The sequence below is a fragment of the Cuculus canorus genome, chromosome 4 (assembly GCF_017976375.1).
Source record: "Cuculus canorus isolate bCucCan1 chromosome 4, bCucCan1.pri, whole genome shotgun sequence".
Taxonomy (NCBI): domain Eukaryota; kingdom Metazoa; phylum Chordata; class Aves; order Cuculiformes; family Cuculidae; genus Cuculus; species Cuculus canorus.
The window spans coordinates 47,221,325-47,239,604 of record NC_071404.1 but is presented as its reverse complement, the minus strand read 5'-3'; the positions used below and the strand labels follow the sequence as shown (position 1 = coordinate 47,239,604).

Below are 18,280 nucleotides of genomic sequence, written 5' to 3'. Positions count from 1 at the left end.
CTATCTTTTGGCAGAAAACAGAAGAGAGAATGCTTTATGGCTATTGAATTAGGCAATGCTGGTTTCTCAGTTGTTATGAAATTGGTGGTAGACCAGTATGTGCTTGGAGGGGCTGATCACATCGGTGTTGGACAACTGAAGGCACTTCTGCATAAACAAACATGAGATCTTTCACATTGAATTAGACAAATAAAATACTTTTTCGGAGTGCCCTGTATATGCTTCTCATGTATCTTAAGTATCTCCTGTATATCTTACATCTATAGAGCGGTGTGAAAAAGACGCCAGATCACAGATTCAGATCTTGGGGTGAAGGAAGAGAGAGAAGCTGGCTGTCTGAAGCGGAGAGGTTCACAAATGAGGAAAGATGAGGAGATTAAAAAAATGTGAAAAATAGGAACATGAATCATAAAACATGAGAAGATAAACATTGGGAACAGAACAAAGGAGGAAGTGAAACATAAGGAAACTGAAGCACAAGTGTCAAAGAAAAGAGAAAATGAGGGAAGCAAATAGCAGAAAACAGAAAGATTATGTAGTCGTCTTTTCTTAAAATATGTAAAACCAAAAGTGTTTCAAGATGCGAATGTGTGTGTATAGAGATGGATATGTAGTATGAGCCTTTTAAAATGTAGGCTGTAATCTTGAATTTTTCAACTCAAATTGGAGACCCATGGGCTTAGTGGAACCACATCCCATTTAGTTATACTAACAGATGGCCACGTTAGTGATATCTCACATAGAGCATTCCTCTGTCTTGCTGCTCCTCTGCCCTGGGTTGTCCCTATTCTGCCATATGGCCAACAGTGATAAAAGGTGAGGTCTCAAGAGCTAGTTCTGCTGGTAAATGACTGCCTGTAAACATGTAAGTCCAGACAGATCAGTTATCTGGTTTTGAAATGTAAAATGTGTGAGACTGAAGGGGGGAGCATAAGGAACATTGCGTTACCATGTTGTTTTGAATGAAATGGTGTATCTGAAGCATGATTGTAGTCTGCAGAATGGTAAAGACAGTATTCAGTGAATGCCTAAAGCATGTGCTATATGGGCAATAGAAACTCCAACAGAAAAAATCAAGAAACTTCTTCCCTGGGGACAACAGCATAACATGTTTCTACAAAACTTCTTTGCTTGGGAAGATGTGTGTGTTGGTTAATTGAAACACTCACTCCTGTCAGCTAAGAATTGACAGGAGGCACACCAAAGCAGATAAGTAGCAGAAAACTGTCAGAAGGCGCATTTCTGGAGCCCTGTCTCGTCTGCAGCTTTTGAGTTCTTCCTTTTTCCAAACTATAATGTGAAAATTTAAAATCAGCAATGAAATATATCAGGAAACTTAAAAGCAAGTGTCAGTTTGAAAAGAGAGGAGAATGTAGTACTCAAATCTTCTATATATCAGGGCAAAGGAAATGTTCTATATTGTATGTGTATCTGCAGAGCTGTGGTATTATTAGAAATTCATTTCAAAGTGAGGAGCTCAAAATAAAACTCCCATTTAGGAGTGGTTGTACTGCTCTGTTTACCACACTGATATTTACAGCCAACTAATCTGAATCCCTCTGTCCCTCAGAAATCATCAATCCTCTCCAAGGTGTGAGCATCTTCCCACGCTCTGAGAGCTGAACATTTAATCTAGAGAATGAACTTGAGTTGAAATGCAACTCCTTTGGCAATAAAATCTGCCTTTGAAGTTTTTGGTTCCTCTACATTCCATGTTTCCTGTTTTAAATTAAAAGAACAAAGCGCTCTTGGATAGTGCACCGTAAGCACACTGCAAAACCTGCATCTCGGGCATCTGGCCAGCTGTGGTGAGGAGCCAGACAGAAGAAAGAGGTCCGGGGGCATTTTGTTCATCTTCCCATCAAACAACCAGCCTTAGGTAAGAGAAGTTCATGTGAGTCAGAACTAACGTGGTTGGTCATATCCTCAATTACGGGGCAGTCAGACTAAAGGCTTCAAAAAGAAAGCTTACTCCTGCGTGTTGTTGATGAGGATGATGAAATACCCCACACTAGCTGTTGTGGGACTTAGAATTATGGTTTCTTGGATAGAGATAGCCCCAAATTCATTGCATCTGTCTTTCTCTGAATTTCGTAGGTCATTTCTGATCTAGCTCACGTAGACCTTCCACATTTTTTCATTATACGTAGACCATGAGCTTTCCCTACTTCCAGGCAACAACATTCATGGTATTGCTTAAACTGTAAAGCTTCTTAGGATGTGCCTGTTTTACAGGCATGAAGAAACTTGGGCCAGATCAGGTTTGTGGCATCGAACGCTCTATGTTTGAAAAAATGACTAATTTAAATAAACTTAAATTTCATGAGATCTAGAATATTATTTTCAGCCTAGATTCAGAGTGGAAATCGTTTTTGCAACACTAGATGATAAAACTCTCATTCTGGGCTGAATGATGTCTTCTCATCTTCATCTACTACCTTGGAGCATTCAGCATTAGACTTGAGGTTGTGCTGTCCCCGTGCAGAGCGTAGCAAAAAGTACAACTTGGATTCCAGCAGCGCAGAGATGCAGAAGACAAATAGCTCAGCTTGTCTTTCATGGAAACTATTGCTACCAAATAGCTTCAGACAAAACCACCTTTTGAGGAGGGATCAGGTAGTTGACGTTGGATTTAAGCAAGGCAGAGGCGAGGACAAGGGAGAGCTGGAGGACGCCTTTGGCCAAACCTCAGTTGTCCTTTACAGCGTGTAGTTTAGAAACACTGCTGGATTCTTCTGTGCTGCAAAGCCCTTGAGTGGCAACCTCTGTGATGAATGATTTCTGCCATCTCTAGTCGGTGAGGAGCTTCCGTCCTAGCTTAGCTATGAGTTTATAGGATTCTTCTGTCCCACCCGGGCTAGAGCAATGCAGTGCACATGGGCGTGGAGCCATTGGTTCTCAGGCAACTGCAGTCACACAGAGCGCTGCAGCATTTCCCCTCGGCAGTGGGTACTCCTGGTAGCACAATGCATCATTTCTGTTCTCTGAAGTGCCGCTACAGCTGCTGCGCCGTTTGGCCCTGAGCAGGGAGCAAGAGCCTGTACTGGCTGCCGACTTTTTGGTGACACCTACTTTGTCAGCCTATCTGTCTCTGAACGGATCTGAAACAGCTTTTATGTTATGACATCTGTTGCATTTATAAACTGGTACTGATGCCTGAAGAGGTGTTTGAAAAATTGTATGTGCCATTTTTAGATGAAGTTTGAAATACCTGGTGTGTATCGTATAGATCATATACTTCATGCATAATCATAAACACTATATATCATCGTGAAGTAGTAAACATCATCACACAGCATGTGTACCTTTGCACAACGTCAGGGATCGAGGTTACTGATAAAATGGCAGGAGGTGGACGGAAAATAATATTCCCACTTTTATTGAAGATTCTGTGTGTTTGGATATTACCCTTTAAGTAATTAACAGTTGTCTGGCCAGAGTGACTCAAGGAATTACTAGCAGGGTATTTTTTTTTATTTTTATAATCTGGTTCTTTTGCTTATCTCATTAGAGAATTTCATAATTTGTTTTTCTGAATGATTCAGGAATTGCAGGTTGAAAATCTTGGCCTGACTGATAGGGAGAAATTTGTATTTCTTTTAAACTGGCTTCCATAAGCTGATCAGAACAACCTTGCCATGAGCATGCTGAGAGGGAGTTGAAGGCATCTGAACTTTTTTCTCTGGCAAAAACTCTTTAGTGGTATCCTGCGGTTTCTGGTTTTCTGCTGCTGGGACAGGACCTGTTTGCTGATCACAGATCAGGAGCCAGGGATGCTTTGGGAGAGGGTTTGTTGAAGGCTATGCCCACACTAGCATTTAGTGCTGCGCAGTAGGAGCAGAGCAGTTGCACCAATTTGCTGATCCTGAGGACCTAATGTCCACATCAGTGTATTTTTGAGGTGTTGGACTAGTTCTGATTTGGTCCCATGTGCTTCCCTAGTGGCTCCAGTGCCTGGAGTGTGCTCCTGGAGAGCTGCTCCAGATTTAGTTACACCCCGAAGGAATTGCGTTTGTTGGCTCTGAGGCAGCACTGTGCTCTGTTGGGAAGAGCTGCTGATCTGAACTACAAATTGGTGTAGACACAGCTGTTAAATGTGTGGTCTTATCTCTTGAATAAGTAAATGCAGACTATGGGAACAGGCTCTTGGAGGAAGTGGCAATGTTAGCTCTGACTTATTGTTAGCTAAAATAAAGGTCCACTAAGAATAATACCTATTGTATAAGAAATATTTTAATGTTGTTGACTTGGCTTTAGATATAGGAGAAAAAAAATGAGGAAATTCTTTCTGGAGCTAAAAAACAAAAAGAAAAAAGGGAATCGGCATTAAAACCAGAGGGTAAGATGCCAGAAGCCCTAGTGTAGTTATCGCTGTGGGATAGCTGTAGATGGCTAAGCCACTAGATTCAAGAGCTGCCTGCATATTGAGAGCATAAAGCGGTTATAGTCTTAGAACGGTATTCTTAAATGGTTTTAAATAAATTAAAAAAACCCACTCTACTTGCCTTAAAATGAAAATCTAATTACACAAAATGAAGATGTTTCCTTAACAGTCTCCGTTGGAGCATGGGCTGCCAAACTGAAGACTTCATGCTAAGTGGACTGTGTTACGGTGAGTGAGTCAACACAAAGGGGTAATAAGGAGACTGTAAAGGGAAAGTGCTTGAACAGTTTTCTTACACATGATGTGTTTACTGCAGGCCCATTTTTTAAATGCTGTCACTTAAATAAATGAACAAATTTCTGCTTATTGAGCTGTGTTGTTCAGATGTCTTATAAGCAACATCAACTCCTACAAACCTAAAGAGACTTTTCATAAAATAGAAGTCTTTAGAGTGCTAACACAATTAACTTTGTAACGTTGTTTCATTGAAGGGGAAAAAGCCTTTTAAAAAACTAATTTTTAAGCACTGTGTTGGTTTTTGTATGTAACATGACAGTCTATACTATCTTGGCTTTGCAGACAATAATGTTTTTTGAAACCCAAAACTGGGTTGAAGGAAGTTAGAAATGTGGTTTGCTAAACAGGTTCAAGTTATTCTGCATTAATTTGAACATAACATGGTGCTGGAACTCCACTACCATCCGGAGAACTTCTCAGTCCTGGTTACGTACCTTTTGCTCCTGGTTGTATTGGCTGCTTAAAGTGTACTTAAACACAGCTTGAACTGATTTGGATTTGTTAGTTTTCCTCTCCTGTCATTTCACTCTTCTGCCTTGATTTGTATTCCTGCCCTCCAGCAGTGTTACTCAGAAATCTCATTCTCCTGCACAGTCAGGCCAGCGTCTTTGCTCTTTAAAAAACACGTTGTTGCAATTCCTACAAATCATGGAAGATGATTATATAATCTTAAAAGCTATTGCTCTGTTCCCTGCCTTAAATATTCATATTTGTACCCTTCTAGTTCCATCCCCTCTCACGAGTCGCTCAGCCCAGGCTGACGTACCTTCTGTCATCAGGGGGCTGAGTCCTGGCCTGTGTTCTCAGCAGAACAATGTGAAGTCCTGGCAATCTCTCACTGTCGTTTTAGGAGAGGATTAGCTCTTTAATTGTTTTTACATCAACACCGAGATGATCATAGCTTTTATATGTCAGTGCTTGCTACAGTATTTTGTTCCTTAAATGTTAATTCAATGAACGGATTCTTACAGTTCATAGCTGCTCAGTCGCTCTGTACGGCTTTTTAAATCTCTAGAGGCCAGATGGAAGCGTGATCCTTTCAACATTGCTTGTTTTGCATAACGTAGGGACTGGAATTACATTTGAATAGCAGTCAGAGTTGTAGAGGCATGTATTTTTCTTTTCTGTCCATGTATTTTCTAATGTTTTGGTTTGGTTTTTGTAATGACATTTTTCTACAGGGAGAACTGTCATGACCAAGTGAATTCTATGCCCTGCCAGAAGAGTCTTACACAGAAGAAAATAATGATTTTGGTCAAGGAGATTTGAGAAACTCACGCTCCGGTGCTACGTTTCTGAGACTGACTTTGGTTTCAGGGTACTGCTGGATTTCTCAAATGATGTGGTTTTTTTCTTCTTCATAAGCTTTATTTCGAGCTCTCCCACAATCCTAACTTTGATTTTAGTTGTATTTATGGGTTTATTCTCCACTGTCAGACTGCAATCAATTGATTGAAATCCATAAATAATAAACATCGTTTCCATTTAAGATGCAGTAACAAGACACTGTCGGAAGAATTTTTACGTACTTGAACAGCTTTTTATAGCTAACTCCCTCCAGAGTAAAATCCTGACACGTTCCTAGCGATAGGAAGCCAATGGCTTTCCTGCATGTCTGTTGGAAGCCCACGTGACAAATCCTAGGTGGCAACTGAAGGAGAAGACACTCGTGCACCTGTTTGTTTGTAGAACGGTTACAGAAAAAGTCCTGCAACATATTTTAGCATCTACCAGTAAGCTGAGCAACTTGACCTGCTTTAGGCTTCATAGGACATCTAATATTAATGAGAAATAGAGGGAAAAAAAGACATACTAACATGAAAAAACACATTTTATTGCACTTAAGTTATAAGAAAATAAAATTTCTAAGTGAATCAAACCATAGACACAATCCCTTTAAAGGTTGTTTTCCTCCATCATGTCAGGTTGTTACATAACTAAAATTAACCAACTGGAATCTGATTGTTTTAAATCAGACTATAAATAAAACAAAAAAAAAAAAACAAAAAAAAAAAGGAGGAAAAAAGATCGCCTAGGATACAGTGTTAAACCACTTTCACAGTTCAGCTTGAGTTGTGGCTCTTGGAGAATGAGGCAAACCATTTGACTCTTTCATTTCTCATTTTGTTTGCATGTGACATCTTTACAAAAACCTAAGTTTTTGCTCTGTCAGTTCCTCCCAGCAATAACTGTAACAGTTGTTTATTTCTCAAATACTGTAGAACACTAAGACTGACCAGCAACTTTATTTTCATTTTTGTATTTTATAGTATTTTTTAAAAATTTTGTCAGTTTTTTAATGTATGTTCATTCCATTCACCACAGCCCTCACAAAGAAAAATTTCCCCACAGAACAGGCTGCAATAGCTTTGTTCTAAGGAATGTGTTTTAATTTTTGCCCAGAAAAAAGAAAATAAGCTTTGCACACACACTCAATTCTTTATTTGCAGGCAAACTTCACTCTTTAATTGTCTGAAACTCTTCCACTCTCAGCCTCTTAGAGGCACAGTTGGCTCAAGTTTCAGTGGCAAAAAGTCTTTTTCTGTAACCAAACTAGAGCAAATTTGGAATTCAGTCTGGGACTAAAACGTCACAGCAGAAAAAAAAATAAAAAAAAATAATTTGCTTTTCTTTCTTTCATTTAGCAGCATAAATAAGTTTGGCCACTGGGAATACAGTACAGGGGTGGGACAACAATCCCATAATTGAAGACCTACTTCTAGCACCAGCATTGCGAATCAAATCCATCAGAGGACTCTCAAAACCCAGGACAACTTGCCACCTCAGAGCAACTTATGCATTGAAGAGTGTAGATAGAAGCAACAGTAAAAAGATTAAACAGAGGCTAATACTGTGATTGACATTGGCAATGGTTGGCAAAAAAAAAAAGAGGAATAAAAGAAAAAAAGAAAAAGCTCTGATAAAACTGTACAAAACAATTCACAGTAATATTTTAGCTTTTCCACACCAGGAATGGACTCTTTTTTGTTTTTTTTTCATTGCAGATGCTCTCTAGTTTTTGAAAGTCAAGCAGTGACTGCTCGTCGAGGTTGGAAGGGATCTCTGGAGGTCGCCAGATCCAATCCCCTGCTCGGAGCGGGACTAAGGGACAGCGCGTTGCTCGGAGGGGCTGCTGGGCCCCAGGGTGGCCCAGGGGTGCACCAGCAGGCTCGCCTGTGCAGCTTCTTTCAAGATCTTTGTGGTAAAATAATCTGTTAACAAGAACTGTAATAACTATTTTTTCACCTCCAAACTGCTCAAGGAGCAGCTGGAGGAAAGTAAAGAAATAATTGCACCTGGTTTAATTTCAGAAATCGCGTTTTTGCAAAGCTGCCCCGGTCAAAAGTGTAGCCTTTTTATGTGACGAGACAGCAAATGCCTCTCTTGTCAGTTAGAGTTTGTCATCTTTGTCTTTTCCTTCGTAGTCTTGTAGGTCTTTAGGATCTGTTGCCCCAAGCCAACATCCTGCACCACCAAGGACAAGGGATTTTTTTCCTTTTTCTTTTTTTTCTTTTTTCTTTTTTTTTTCAGGGGGAGGGAAAGGAGAACATCGTCTACACGTTTGGACAAATTCATCTTTCTGCCCTTCACTTCATATCCACGTCAAAGTCCAACACCAGCAGCTTTGTTTCCTCAGTCCCATTGCGGCTCCCAACCGCACACACTAGCTTTGTGTTAGAAGCTCTGATCCGCCACACGACGCCTCCACTTCCCCCGCTCTCCAATGTGACTAGATTTCGGATAAATTCACCCGTTTTCAAGTCCCAAAGTTTTACAGTCCCATCATCTGAGCTGGTAATTACAAAGTTCTTGTTGAACTGTAAACAGGTCACAGCACTCTGATGCTTGTTGGGACCTGTAATAGCAGAGCAAAGCAGTTTTATTTGTAATTGGAAAGCAATGTCAGGCAGCGCAGCACATAAAATAAAATACCGAGCTATTTGCATACAGATTTTTCCACCTAGATGGGTTAACTCCATTTCTGTGCATTAAAAGGTACAGAAGCCTTGCTGTGCTTTCGAAAAGTGAACGCAGGTATAAAACCTGTATTTCCTTCTTTGTTACAGCGATGTCGTTTTGTTGTAGGCAAACAGCAGGGCAAGGGTGCACTTGGACATGCATGAAAATGAACTTAACCGTCCAGAATGAGGTGACCGCTGTAAGCGTTTGTCTCCAAGTCCCTTTGAAGTGTTGTTGTGAGATCACTCTATCAGTAAATATTGACAGTTACATATTGACATATAAATATATACTGTTTAAATAGCAGAGTTTGCTTTGCAGTGAAAGTTAGTTTTCTGCTCCAGCCAGCCATGCTGTGTATGAGATATGGGATAGTAAGGTGTTTTTTGTGGGGGGAAACAAAACAACGTGTTCATGTGCACAATGGCTAAGTGGCAACCGGCAGAATGGAAATGGAAATCTTTCTTTTTACTGAACTAAAGGAAACATCTTCCACCCACTTCTCTTGATTTATTGCAACAGACAGTGTACTTTGCCTCTCAATCCAATTAATCAGTAGGCATTGAAACATCCAAGTGACCCCTAAATAAATACGTTGACTGACTGTTTGGAGATGTCATTTCCTACATATTTCTATGGCTTATTAGGCTAATATACTCGTAGCAAATTGCTATCAGTCCAGACCATCTGCTTTCATAATAGGCAAGTGATTTGAATAGATTAGTTTAAATACATTTTGTTCTTCTAATTCAGAGAAAGATCATACAGCTGTCATAAGAAAAATATTTAAGTTGTACATGGTTCCTGACTGTTTCTTTGTAGGCAGTTTTTTAAGTTTTCTATGTAGACTCTGCAGCGCAGCTTACTGCAGGCAGCCCGATTTACACAAGAGTAGTTTAAACTCACCTTGCAATGTCTGTAAACATTGTCCTGTTTTAATGTCCCAGATTTTGACAGTAGAATCGGCATTCCCAGACACGAGTATATTGTCTTTGAGTTCCATTCCACTTGTGAGAGACTGGTGGCCTGTTAGCGTGTGAATGCAGTTGCCTGTCTCCACATCCCAAACTCGGATGGAAGTGTCAAGAGATCCACTCACCACATGGACGCCATCAAACTACAAGAAAGGTAAATCTATTACAAACAATTACATTAGGATCATGCAAAGGCTGTTAAGCATTTAATTAACCAAATGCAACCCTAGATACCATATGTATATTCAGAAACTGCACTAAAGAGTAAGAATTCAGTCTAAGTAGTGATGGCCATGTTTACTATCAGAGCAAAGGATTAATGGTCAGTGTAATTCCTGTTGCAGACATGGTCTATGAGGCGCACAGTTTGAAGAGAAAGACTCAGAACCACTGGTCTTTTAAATAAAATGCAACTCTTAAAAACTCAATAGAATCCTGTCTATACTGCAACGCACAACAGTAAAAGAACATTGTTTTCCTAATACAGCTGTTAACAAGACAAACCTGGTTTTTACAAGTCAGCAGGATTTAAAGCTGGAGAAGGACAACAACATTAATGCAGAATTATCTACACAGCAGTCAAACCACAGGAAAATAGAAGGAATGGTATTAAAAAATCCTGAATTTAGCCACTTTAGAATCATAATTGTATGCAGTAACTTTACTGCATCAACTACTTAACTTTCTATTCATTGCTGTGAAAGGTACAGAGGCTAACATAGATCCTCAGATTTTTTCTGGGCCTATACAGATATAGAAAATAAAAATGTGTGGAACATGAACACGGAGAGAAACCAGTTAAGAGATGAGACACTGTGGAGCAAGAGGACTGAACATGCAGAGAATATAAAGGTGGAAAGTAACTTGAGTGATAGTGACAGTGACATAAGAGTCCAGAATTCTCAAAAAAGGAAGGGAAAAGAGCAGTAGAATAAAACCAGTGTGATTCAAGGGGAGAATGCTCAATAAATTGAGACTTCCTTCCCATGTGGTTTTTTTCATATCTATTCTCTGAGGGGAAGAAGAGTTCAGGAGAACTGGCACTTTCTTAAAGACACAAACTATCCTTGTGTGAAGGAAAGATAGGAAGTGTAGTAAATTACCAAGACTTGGTTGGCTAAAGTACAAGGAATTGTAAAAGAAGTAGAAACTAGATCAATAGATGTGTTTAAAAGAACACACTGGGACAAAATCAGAAAGGCAAGGCACAAAACAATAAAACTAGCAAGAGCTGTTAAGGATGACAAAACACTATTCTCTAAAAAAAACCCAAAACAAACAAAAACGCAAGAGAAAAGCCAAAATAAAAAAGCTCATTTATGCTCAGTGGGAAGGAAACACCAAGCGAGGGCAGCTATTTAACTTTTTTTGCTTCATCCCTCAGCCATCTGAGTGTAGGCTCACAGCACTAACACCACTGACAACTGAGTACAAGCTTCTGCTAGAATGGGGGGGAAAAACCACATAAGGCAAGTTGTTTTAAGACAATCTCGGAGACATCTGCTGCTATCTTTGAGAATTCATGGAAGACAGACAAGTTTCAGATGGCAAATACAACTCCTTTCTTTATTGAAGGGGATGATGACGGGAGATGGAGAATTATGGATCAGTCAGTTTAACTTCAGTTTCCAGAAGGAACTAACGAATAATCAATCTGGTTGTAAGCCCTTAGCAATGTGCTAAGTAGCACCAAACAGATTAGTGGGAAAATGATCTTAACCAGTATGATTTTTTTGCTATGACGGAGTAAAAATCCATGTGAAACAGCAGATGTCTTGGTTGTATTTCCACAAAGAGGGAGGCATAGTTGACACAGGGATACTACCCCATTCAGAACTTTGTTCACAGCATTATTGGAGAGATCAGAAAGAATTCCAGGAGAAAGGGAGTTCTGGCATTTAGAAATCTGATTAGGATTTGGGTGACAGTTGAAATGGCAGGCATGACCCAAAGCAAAGGGTGTAAAAGTCAAGAGAAAATTGTGAAGCTCTGAGCTTGGCAGGAATGGCCGGTACTGCTGCAGCCCGGGAAAATGATGGCTGGGCAGGAGTCTTTGTTACAGTTAGAGCAATCTGACGCTACTTGTCTGTGTAGACCGACTGGTATCTAATAATGGTGAAGAACAAACCCAATTAAGGGAACTCAACTATCTGAGACTGCTGCTTTCTATAAAACCTGCAGAAACCTAACATCCTAAATCTCTAGAGTCAAACACGGTTGAGCATAGCACCTAGGTTCAAAAGAATGTAGAGAGTATCTGGCACACACAGACTGCCTATCTGCTATATAACATGGCATTTCTGGTGACAATAGAGTAGAAAAAAAGATACTAGTAGCTGAACTAAATAGGGGTACGCTGTGTAAGGCAGTAATAACAGTGGTGACACTTTATGACTGGAATTTTGCATCCCATTTTGGGCACTCCGCTTTCAAAAGAGGGTGTGACCAAACTGAAGTTCAGATAAAAGGACAAGGGGTGCTAAGTAGCCTAGCAGACTTGTTGGGCAGAAACACTACAAATGTTTTTCTTTCTTCAACAGAAATAAAACAGACCGATGCAACAAACTTTGAATTCTACCCTCCCCACCCCCTTCCTGCAAATTAGTTACGTTTCATATACATAAGCTTTAAGACTGGGCATCAAGACAAACTCTACTGTGATATTGCCCCAAATGACAGCAGTTTGGATCAGCGGTTGAACTGTTATCAAATCCTAAGCACCTCTGGATTACCACTTAAGGCAGCTAAGACAGACATAACTAAGAAAATGCAAGATGGTCAGTGGTCTTCAACTGCTGCTTAAGGATCTCTGTGTTAGGAGGTCTACAAATGAAGTTCTGAGAGCAGCAGAGCCTCCCATGGAGTTCTGGTCTATTTTGTGCCAAATGACAGGAGCACACCATACAATTTTAAAGAGACTTCCTGTAGCTTCCTGCCCCCCCCAAATTTGGTTTAGAATACCAAGTTCCATTTACAGAGTGTAAATAGTATCAGGGTGCGTAACATAAACCCAATTATTTGATCTGTTATGACTACAGTATCAGAGCAAGACATGAATATTCATAAGCCAAAACAAGAACCACTGGTGAAGATAAGAAAGAATAACATACACTGTTCGCAAACTACTCTGGATGAAATACAACCTTTGGAATATTTTTAAGAGATAGGTAGAGCATTTTTAACTTGTTTGCTGCTTGCCTAAAGAATTCTCCTCAGCATGTGAATTTAAGAGAAGGGCTGGAGATTTCTGATAAATTTTACTACACATGTTGCAAAAGGAAAGCAATTAGGTATTTTGTTCATATGTAATCTATTATGGTGAGAGATAACCTTATGAAGAAAGCATTTACGAAAACGTCTTTAGCACTAAGCTTCATTTTCTGAGCCACAAACCAGAGCAGTTACATGCCGAATGCAATTTCCCAATTTTGAGCTGTCTTTGTTAATTCCTTTTTCAAGTCCTGCCAGATTGTGGTGAGAACAGGCACAAGCATGAAATTAATTTCTTTCGCCTTTCAGCGCCTGGAAGTGATGCTTTGAGTCTATGAATGAACAAGATGATCTTTTGGGTTAGTAAAGGTAAGAAGAGCCTGCATGGGGCCGACGTGTATCTTTGCCAGCACAGTTCTGATGAACAGCCGGGTGATGGGTAAGCAATCGAGCCATGCCCCAGAGCAGTACCATAACAACCTGCATCTACAATAACATGTTTCTGTTGATAAAGCCTCACAGTTGTAGATCTGGCCTCTATTCAGAGTAGGGGAAGCAAAAGGCTGGAGATTTCCATCAGGGCATTAGAAATTCAGGTTCAGCCTTACTGTGAAGTACAGTTTGGAACTTAAAGATGGGACTACAGAATAAACAGTTCTACATAATTCAGATGACCAGCCCAATAGGGGTTTTAGCACATTTTCAATTATGATATCATCTGATTTATTTAAAATAGTAACACCGGAATTTCTTTGGGGAAACCAAAACTATAGTTCCAAAATACATGCAAGAGTTAAAAAAAACCCCAACCAAATGACCCAACGACCCAGAAAACTACTTACCCTGCTGGTACAGAGATTTGGGCTTTATTGTATTGGGTGCTTTAAGAAAACCCCAAACCTTCTCTAAAAAGCAATCTCAGTCTCTAAATTAAGACAACACATAACTAGTGTAACAAAATGAAAGAGGGGAGTATCACAGATGCCTCTCTAGTCTTGTGGCCTTTGTAATTTTGGAGTAGGTACCCACAATTTAATAAACAAAGTGAAATAAACTGACTTTAAATGTTACACAAGGAAACTAAAGCAGCAGATGAAAATGACATACCTGTAATGAGTAGACTCTGTTAGTATGCCCTTGCAGCGTGTGCAGACAGGTCTCTGTCTCTGGATCCCACACTTTGACCATAAAATCATATGCACCGCTTACAACCCGTCTGCCATCGTATTGAACGCACCGAACCGCAGCTACGTGGCCCATCAGAACGTGTAAACACTGGCCTGTCTCTATGTCCCAAACTCTCAGCGTAGCATCTCGAGAACCACTGACCACTCTGGAGGAACAAGAAAACCCCTCTTGTACTTAGTATTGGACATAGAAGTATTAAAACAATTAGACTTGGGTATAAATTGGTTATGAGTTTTCATTTGGGACATTAGATAGCATTAGTTCACAGGCCACCAAAGATCTGCTTTGGGATGACATATTTTTAGGGCTGCAAATGTCTTGTGTGTTTTTCTACCTTGCCCTACTCATCACTGCCTCAGGATCTGCCTATGTGACATAATTAGCAATCATTATTTAAAAAGGCACTCCATTCCTGGACAGCAAAACAGTGCCATGAGAAAGGATGGGGACTGTTGCATCTGTCCATGAAAGCTTATGGATATGCTGAGCTCAAGCCAGTGCTATGAACAGTCTGTTTTAATGACTGAGTGAACTAATTGTAACAATTAAACAAAGATCATCTTTGGAAGTTTTAGTAAAGTAACAGTTACTCTGCTTAATTTTTTTCAGTCTGTACTTCCAAAAGCTTCTTTAGACAAGTAAAGAAATGAGAAGGAATTAAAAGAATTGATAAAGAAAATCCATCATCATTCCCCAAAAAAGAAGAAATGCAACCTGTCCAGCTCCATACCACAGCAAAGTTGAAGAGCTTTGCCAGTGTTCGTTGAAGCACGACATAGTTTACTATTGCAGAAATTATGATACTATCAGTTAGAATTTTAATAAAATAATGCAATGATGATACTGAAGTCATTCTGTAAAACGAGTTTATAGCACTGACAAAAGGGAGGAATTATTCAGAGTGTGGGAGACCGGATCAGAGCATAACAAGGAATTAGTTTTGAAATAACGTAGAATGTGACTTTAAAAAGTACATGACTCAATTTTCCATTCTTTAATTAGTACTCTTATGCTTTTGCTGCTATTAATCATCTCCTCCCTTGTGCAGATTTATGTAGTTTAGTGTGAATGCTTCACCCGGTTTGTATTTCACCCAGTGCTGGATGAGATATCCAAGTTTAAAAGGCATTTTCTGTGAACACAAGTGTAATGTTACAAGCCAAAACCTGTGGCTGCAGCTTTGGGTGAAGCCTTACCTCTTCTCGTGGAGATGCATGCAACGCACAGTGGAGGTGTGTCCGTACAAGGTGTGTATGCATTCTCCAGTCTCAGCGTTCCAGACTTTCAACGTTCGGTCTGTAGATCCACTGATGATGATATTGTCCCTCATTTGTGATGACCAGACTCCGCCTGTGTGCCCAACCAGTGTTCTCAAACACTGTAAAGAAACGTTTTGCTAGTTACCCTTCTGACAGAATTGAATGGAAACTTAAGTAATCGGGAGGTAACAGTAGTCTCCAGTACAGTAGTACCAAGAGCCAGAAGACCCCTGGAGACTACTCTGCAATTGAACTAAAGAACAAAAAAAATCCCCCTTTTTAGGAAATACTCATCAAATTTCTCTCTCCATTGTCAGTATTTTGACTATAAGGAATTCTCCATGTAACCTTCCCCTTGATAAACTAAACCATCTTTCCAAATTTCTCAACACAGGGCGTGTTTTGCAGCCCTGAGTAATTTTCATGGCATTTTTCTGAGTCACTGCAGTAGCTTTTTGAAGCATAAAGCATTAGAATTTGAGAGAGCATTCTCTCAGTAGTTTTACCACCAATCCATAAACCACGTGCTCTTATTGTATTTTTCTGTCTGTTTTTCCAAGAAACATCACATTCTGTAAGCCACAGCTACTGCATCAATACTGCAAAATCGTGTTTCAAGCCTTTTTCAGACTTCACTGTTGCCCAGGAGAGAATCCCACACTACATAAGCGCAGCCTACCTTCTTTGATCCCAAATGCACGACATAATTTCTCATCATGTAGAAACAGTGTTTGCTCACACCTACTTCTATAAAACCTCCATCACTCTGGAACAATGACTTGTCTCCGTCTCAGCCTCTATTCCTTACAAGTAATGACTATATAAGCTCTCTCACCAGGCAGCAATAAGTGCTAATTAGCACAGAGAAGAAGAGATCCTTGCAAGACCCCTCTAGGAAGATACTCCATGAAGATTCTGCACTTACATTAACAACATGATCGCTATAATTACCCACTTTCTAACCCATTTAAATATGTGCCATGTTGATTTTTGCATTGCTCTATTTTCTTCACTGGTATCATGGGGATAGTATCTTACAGTGCACCTACCCATCTATTTCTGCACTATTATTTTTATCAGTCAAACCTGTAACTGCATGAGAAAAGAGGTCAAGACAGTTTGATGATCTCTTTTTCTGTAATCTAATGCTAAGTGGCATTAATTGCCATGGCCTTCCTTTAACTGTTAGTTGACTCCTTTTGACGTAGTCCAATATTATTTATCTGAGATAATGTATCCTGAATACCCAGTCCTTCAGTTTACTCCATTTACATTTCAGCTTCCTAGCCACTGTTTGGATCTTCTCCTCATGCTCATACTTTCTGGAAAAGCACCAATTTTACCCCACAGGTTACTTTAGAAAAAAAAATCATCAAATACAGATTATCTGGATCAACTGTAATAAGAAAAACAATAACCTCAGTAGTTGCTTAACGTCCTTGTGAGCTTCTGCTGAAACAGTTTCCTATTATCACTGCACACTGTATTTCCATCTCATGAATTTTCTCCCAAATATTCTTCTGCATCAGTGATTGTATACTAATTTCTGTTGTTAATATCCTGTTCTTTCTAACATCCTTGAAAATGCCTTGCTTTTTTGCTGTACATAGATATCCTGTTCTTTAACATTTTTTACCAGTCTTCTGCAATTCCTGGCTCAAAGCCTAATTCACTGCTATCAAATCCATCTTTTTGCAGTTCATAGCTGTTATTCACTTTTACAGTTGCCGTCTTTTTTTTAATTTCAATTGATTTGCTCATATTTTAAGAGATCATCCTTCTGAAGCAGCAAGAACACTGAATTCATATTTTTGGCTTTACATCTGTCAAAAGAATTATTTAGTGGTGTTCATTTGCACAAACCAACCTTTAGGGTTTTTTTTGTTTTATTAATTCTTCAGCATCGGTAAGCATGAGGCCTGATGATACAGCACTCTTCTATCTTTCATATATGATTTCTCGATCTCTTAAAGGTTTGGGGTAAATAATCACACTAGTATTTGTAATTGCTTTTAAAAATTACTGAACAGGAATTGCCAAGTCATGCTACTATAGTCAATTTTATATATTTAGAGGAATATTTTGCTTTTGAGAGGGTGTTGTGTACAAAGGAAGTATTATTCATTTGAGTTTAGGCTGCCCTTTTCAATTAAAAAATGTAAATTTCAATATGGGTTCCTCCATTAGACAGTTTGTTGTAGGGAAGCCAAGAAAGGCAGGGCGAGGCTGCCTATTGCTTTTAATTTCATTCTTTCCCCACAGTCGTATTTACAATCCCATCAAGAATCTTCCAGGCATGCAAAGACAAATGTTTAAAACATTCCGCTTCAAGATTACAAAGTGGATACTTTTTACACCTTATATGTGTCAATCTCAATAGCTGTCCTGCTGTTCACATAACTGTATCATTAAAACAAAACTAAGTACAAACAGTACTGGTCTAGAAGGAAAAAGTACTGCTTCCCTGTGGCCTTTTCTACATTCTTGGAGCCTGGTCAGTCAGTCAGTCTCCTTAAAATAAAAAAATCTGTGTCCTGAGTGGCTGTGATGTTCTAACATAAGTGTAATGCTCAGTACTGTCTTTTTGATTGCACATATGGTTTTGCTTCTTCAAGCCAAAATTAAATTACTGAAGCTTATTAAATTCCTGTCTGAGTTGGATCTGATTTTGTAAGAAATATTTAAACCTAAAGCAAGTTACTTTTTTTGGGGGGGTGGTGGCTCAGCAATATAGTAGTTTAGGAAGAAAAACAAACTGTATTTGAAATTGAAGCCAGTAAAATGAACACCCTGTTTTGGTAACTTAAAAACAACAGATCAGTGCTAGAAGACAAGAAAGAAAGGGAGATCCAGAGGAGTAAAAGCAGGCTAAATTAAGCTTTAAGGAAGATAAAGTAACATATCTGTCCAAATTCTTCAGAATCCATGTCACAAACGACTCCACAAGAATCGCAGAATTGCCAAGAGGACACGGATGTATGCCAGTGGTAACATGAGCTGCATTGCAA

At 39.4% G+C, this 18,280-nt stretch overlaps 1 protein-coding gene and 1 long non-coding RNA gene across 4 annotated transcripts in view; one reads left to right on the top strand and one right to left on the bottom strand.

Moving 5' to 3' along the window:
* Positions 1–7,825, top strand: part of LOC128852032 (uncharacterized) — a 42,611-nt gene extending 34,786 nt beyond the window's left edge. The window contains exon 4 of the long non-coding RNA XR_008449653.1: positions 7,687–7,825. This is a non-coding gene — a long non-coding RNA (uncharacterized LOC128852032). The remainder of the gene's footprint in view (positions 1–7,686) is intronic.
* Positions 6,912–18,280, bottom strand: part of FBXW7 (F-box and WD repeat domain containing 7) — a 178,858-nt gene continuing 167,489 nt past the window's right edge. For all 3 annotated transcript variants that reach the window (XM_054065389.1, XM_054065390.1, XM_054065391.1), the window contains 4 exons: positions 15,210–15,391; positions 13,933–14,158; positions 9,548–9,758; positions 6,912–8,537 (listed from right to left, as the gene is read on the bottom strand). In XM_054065389.1, coding sequence (XP_053921364.1) covers positions 8,269–8,537; positions 9,548–9,758; positions 13,933–14,158; positions 15,210–15,391 — 888 coding nt within the window. In that variant the 3' untranslated portion in view covers positions 6,912–8,268. The remainder of the gene's footprint in view (positions 8,538–9,547; positions 9,759–13,932; positions 14,159–15,209; positions 15,392–18,280) is intronic.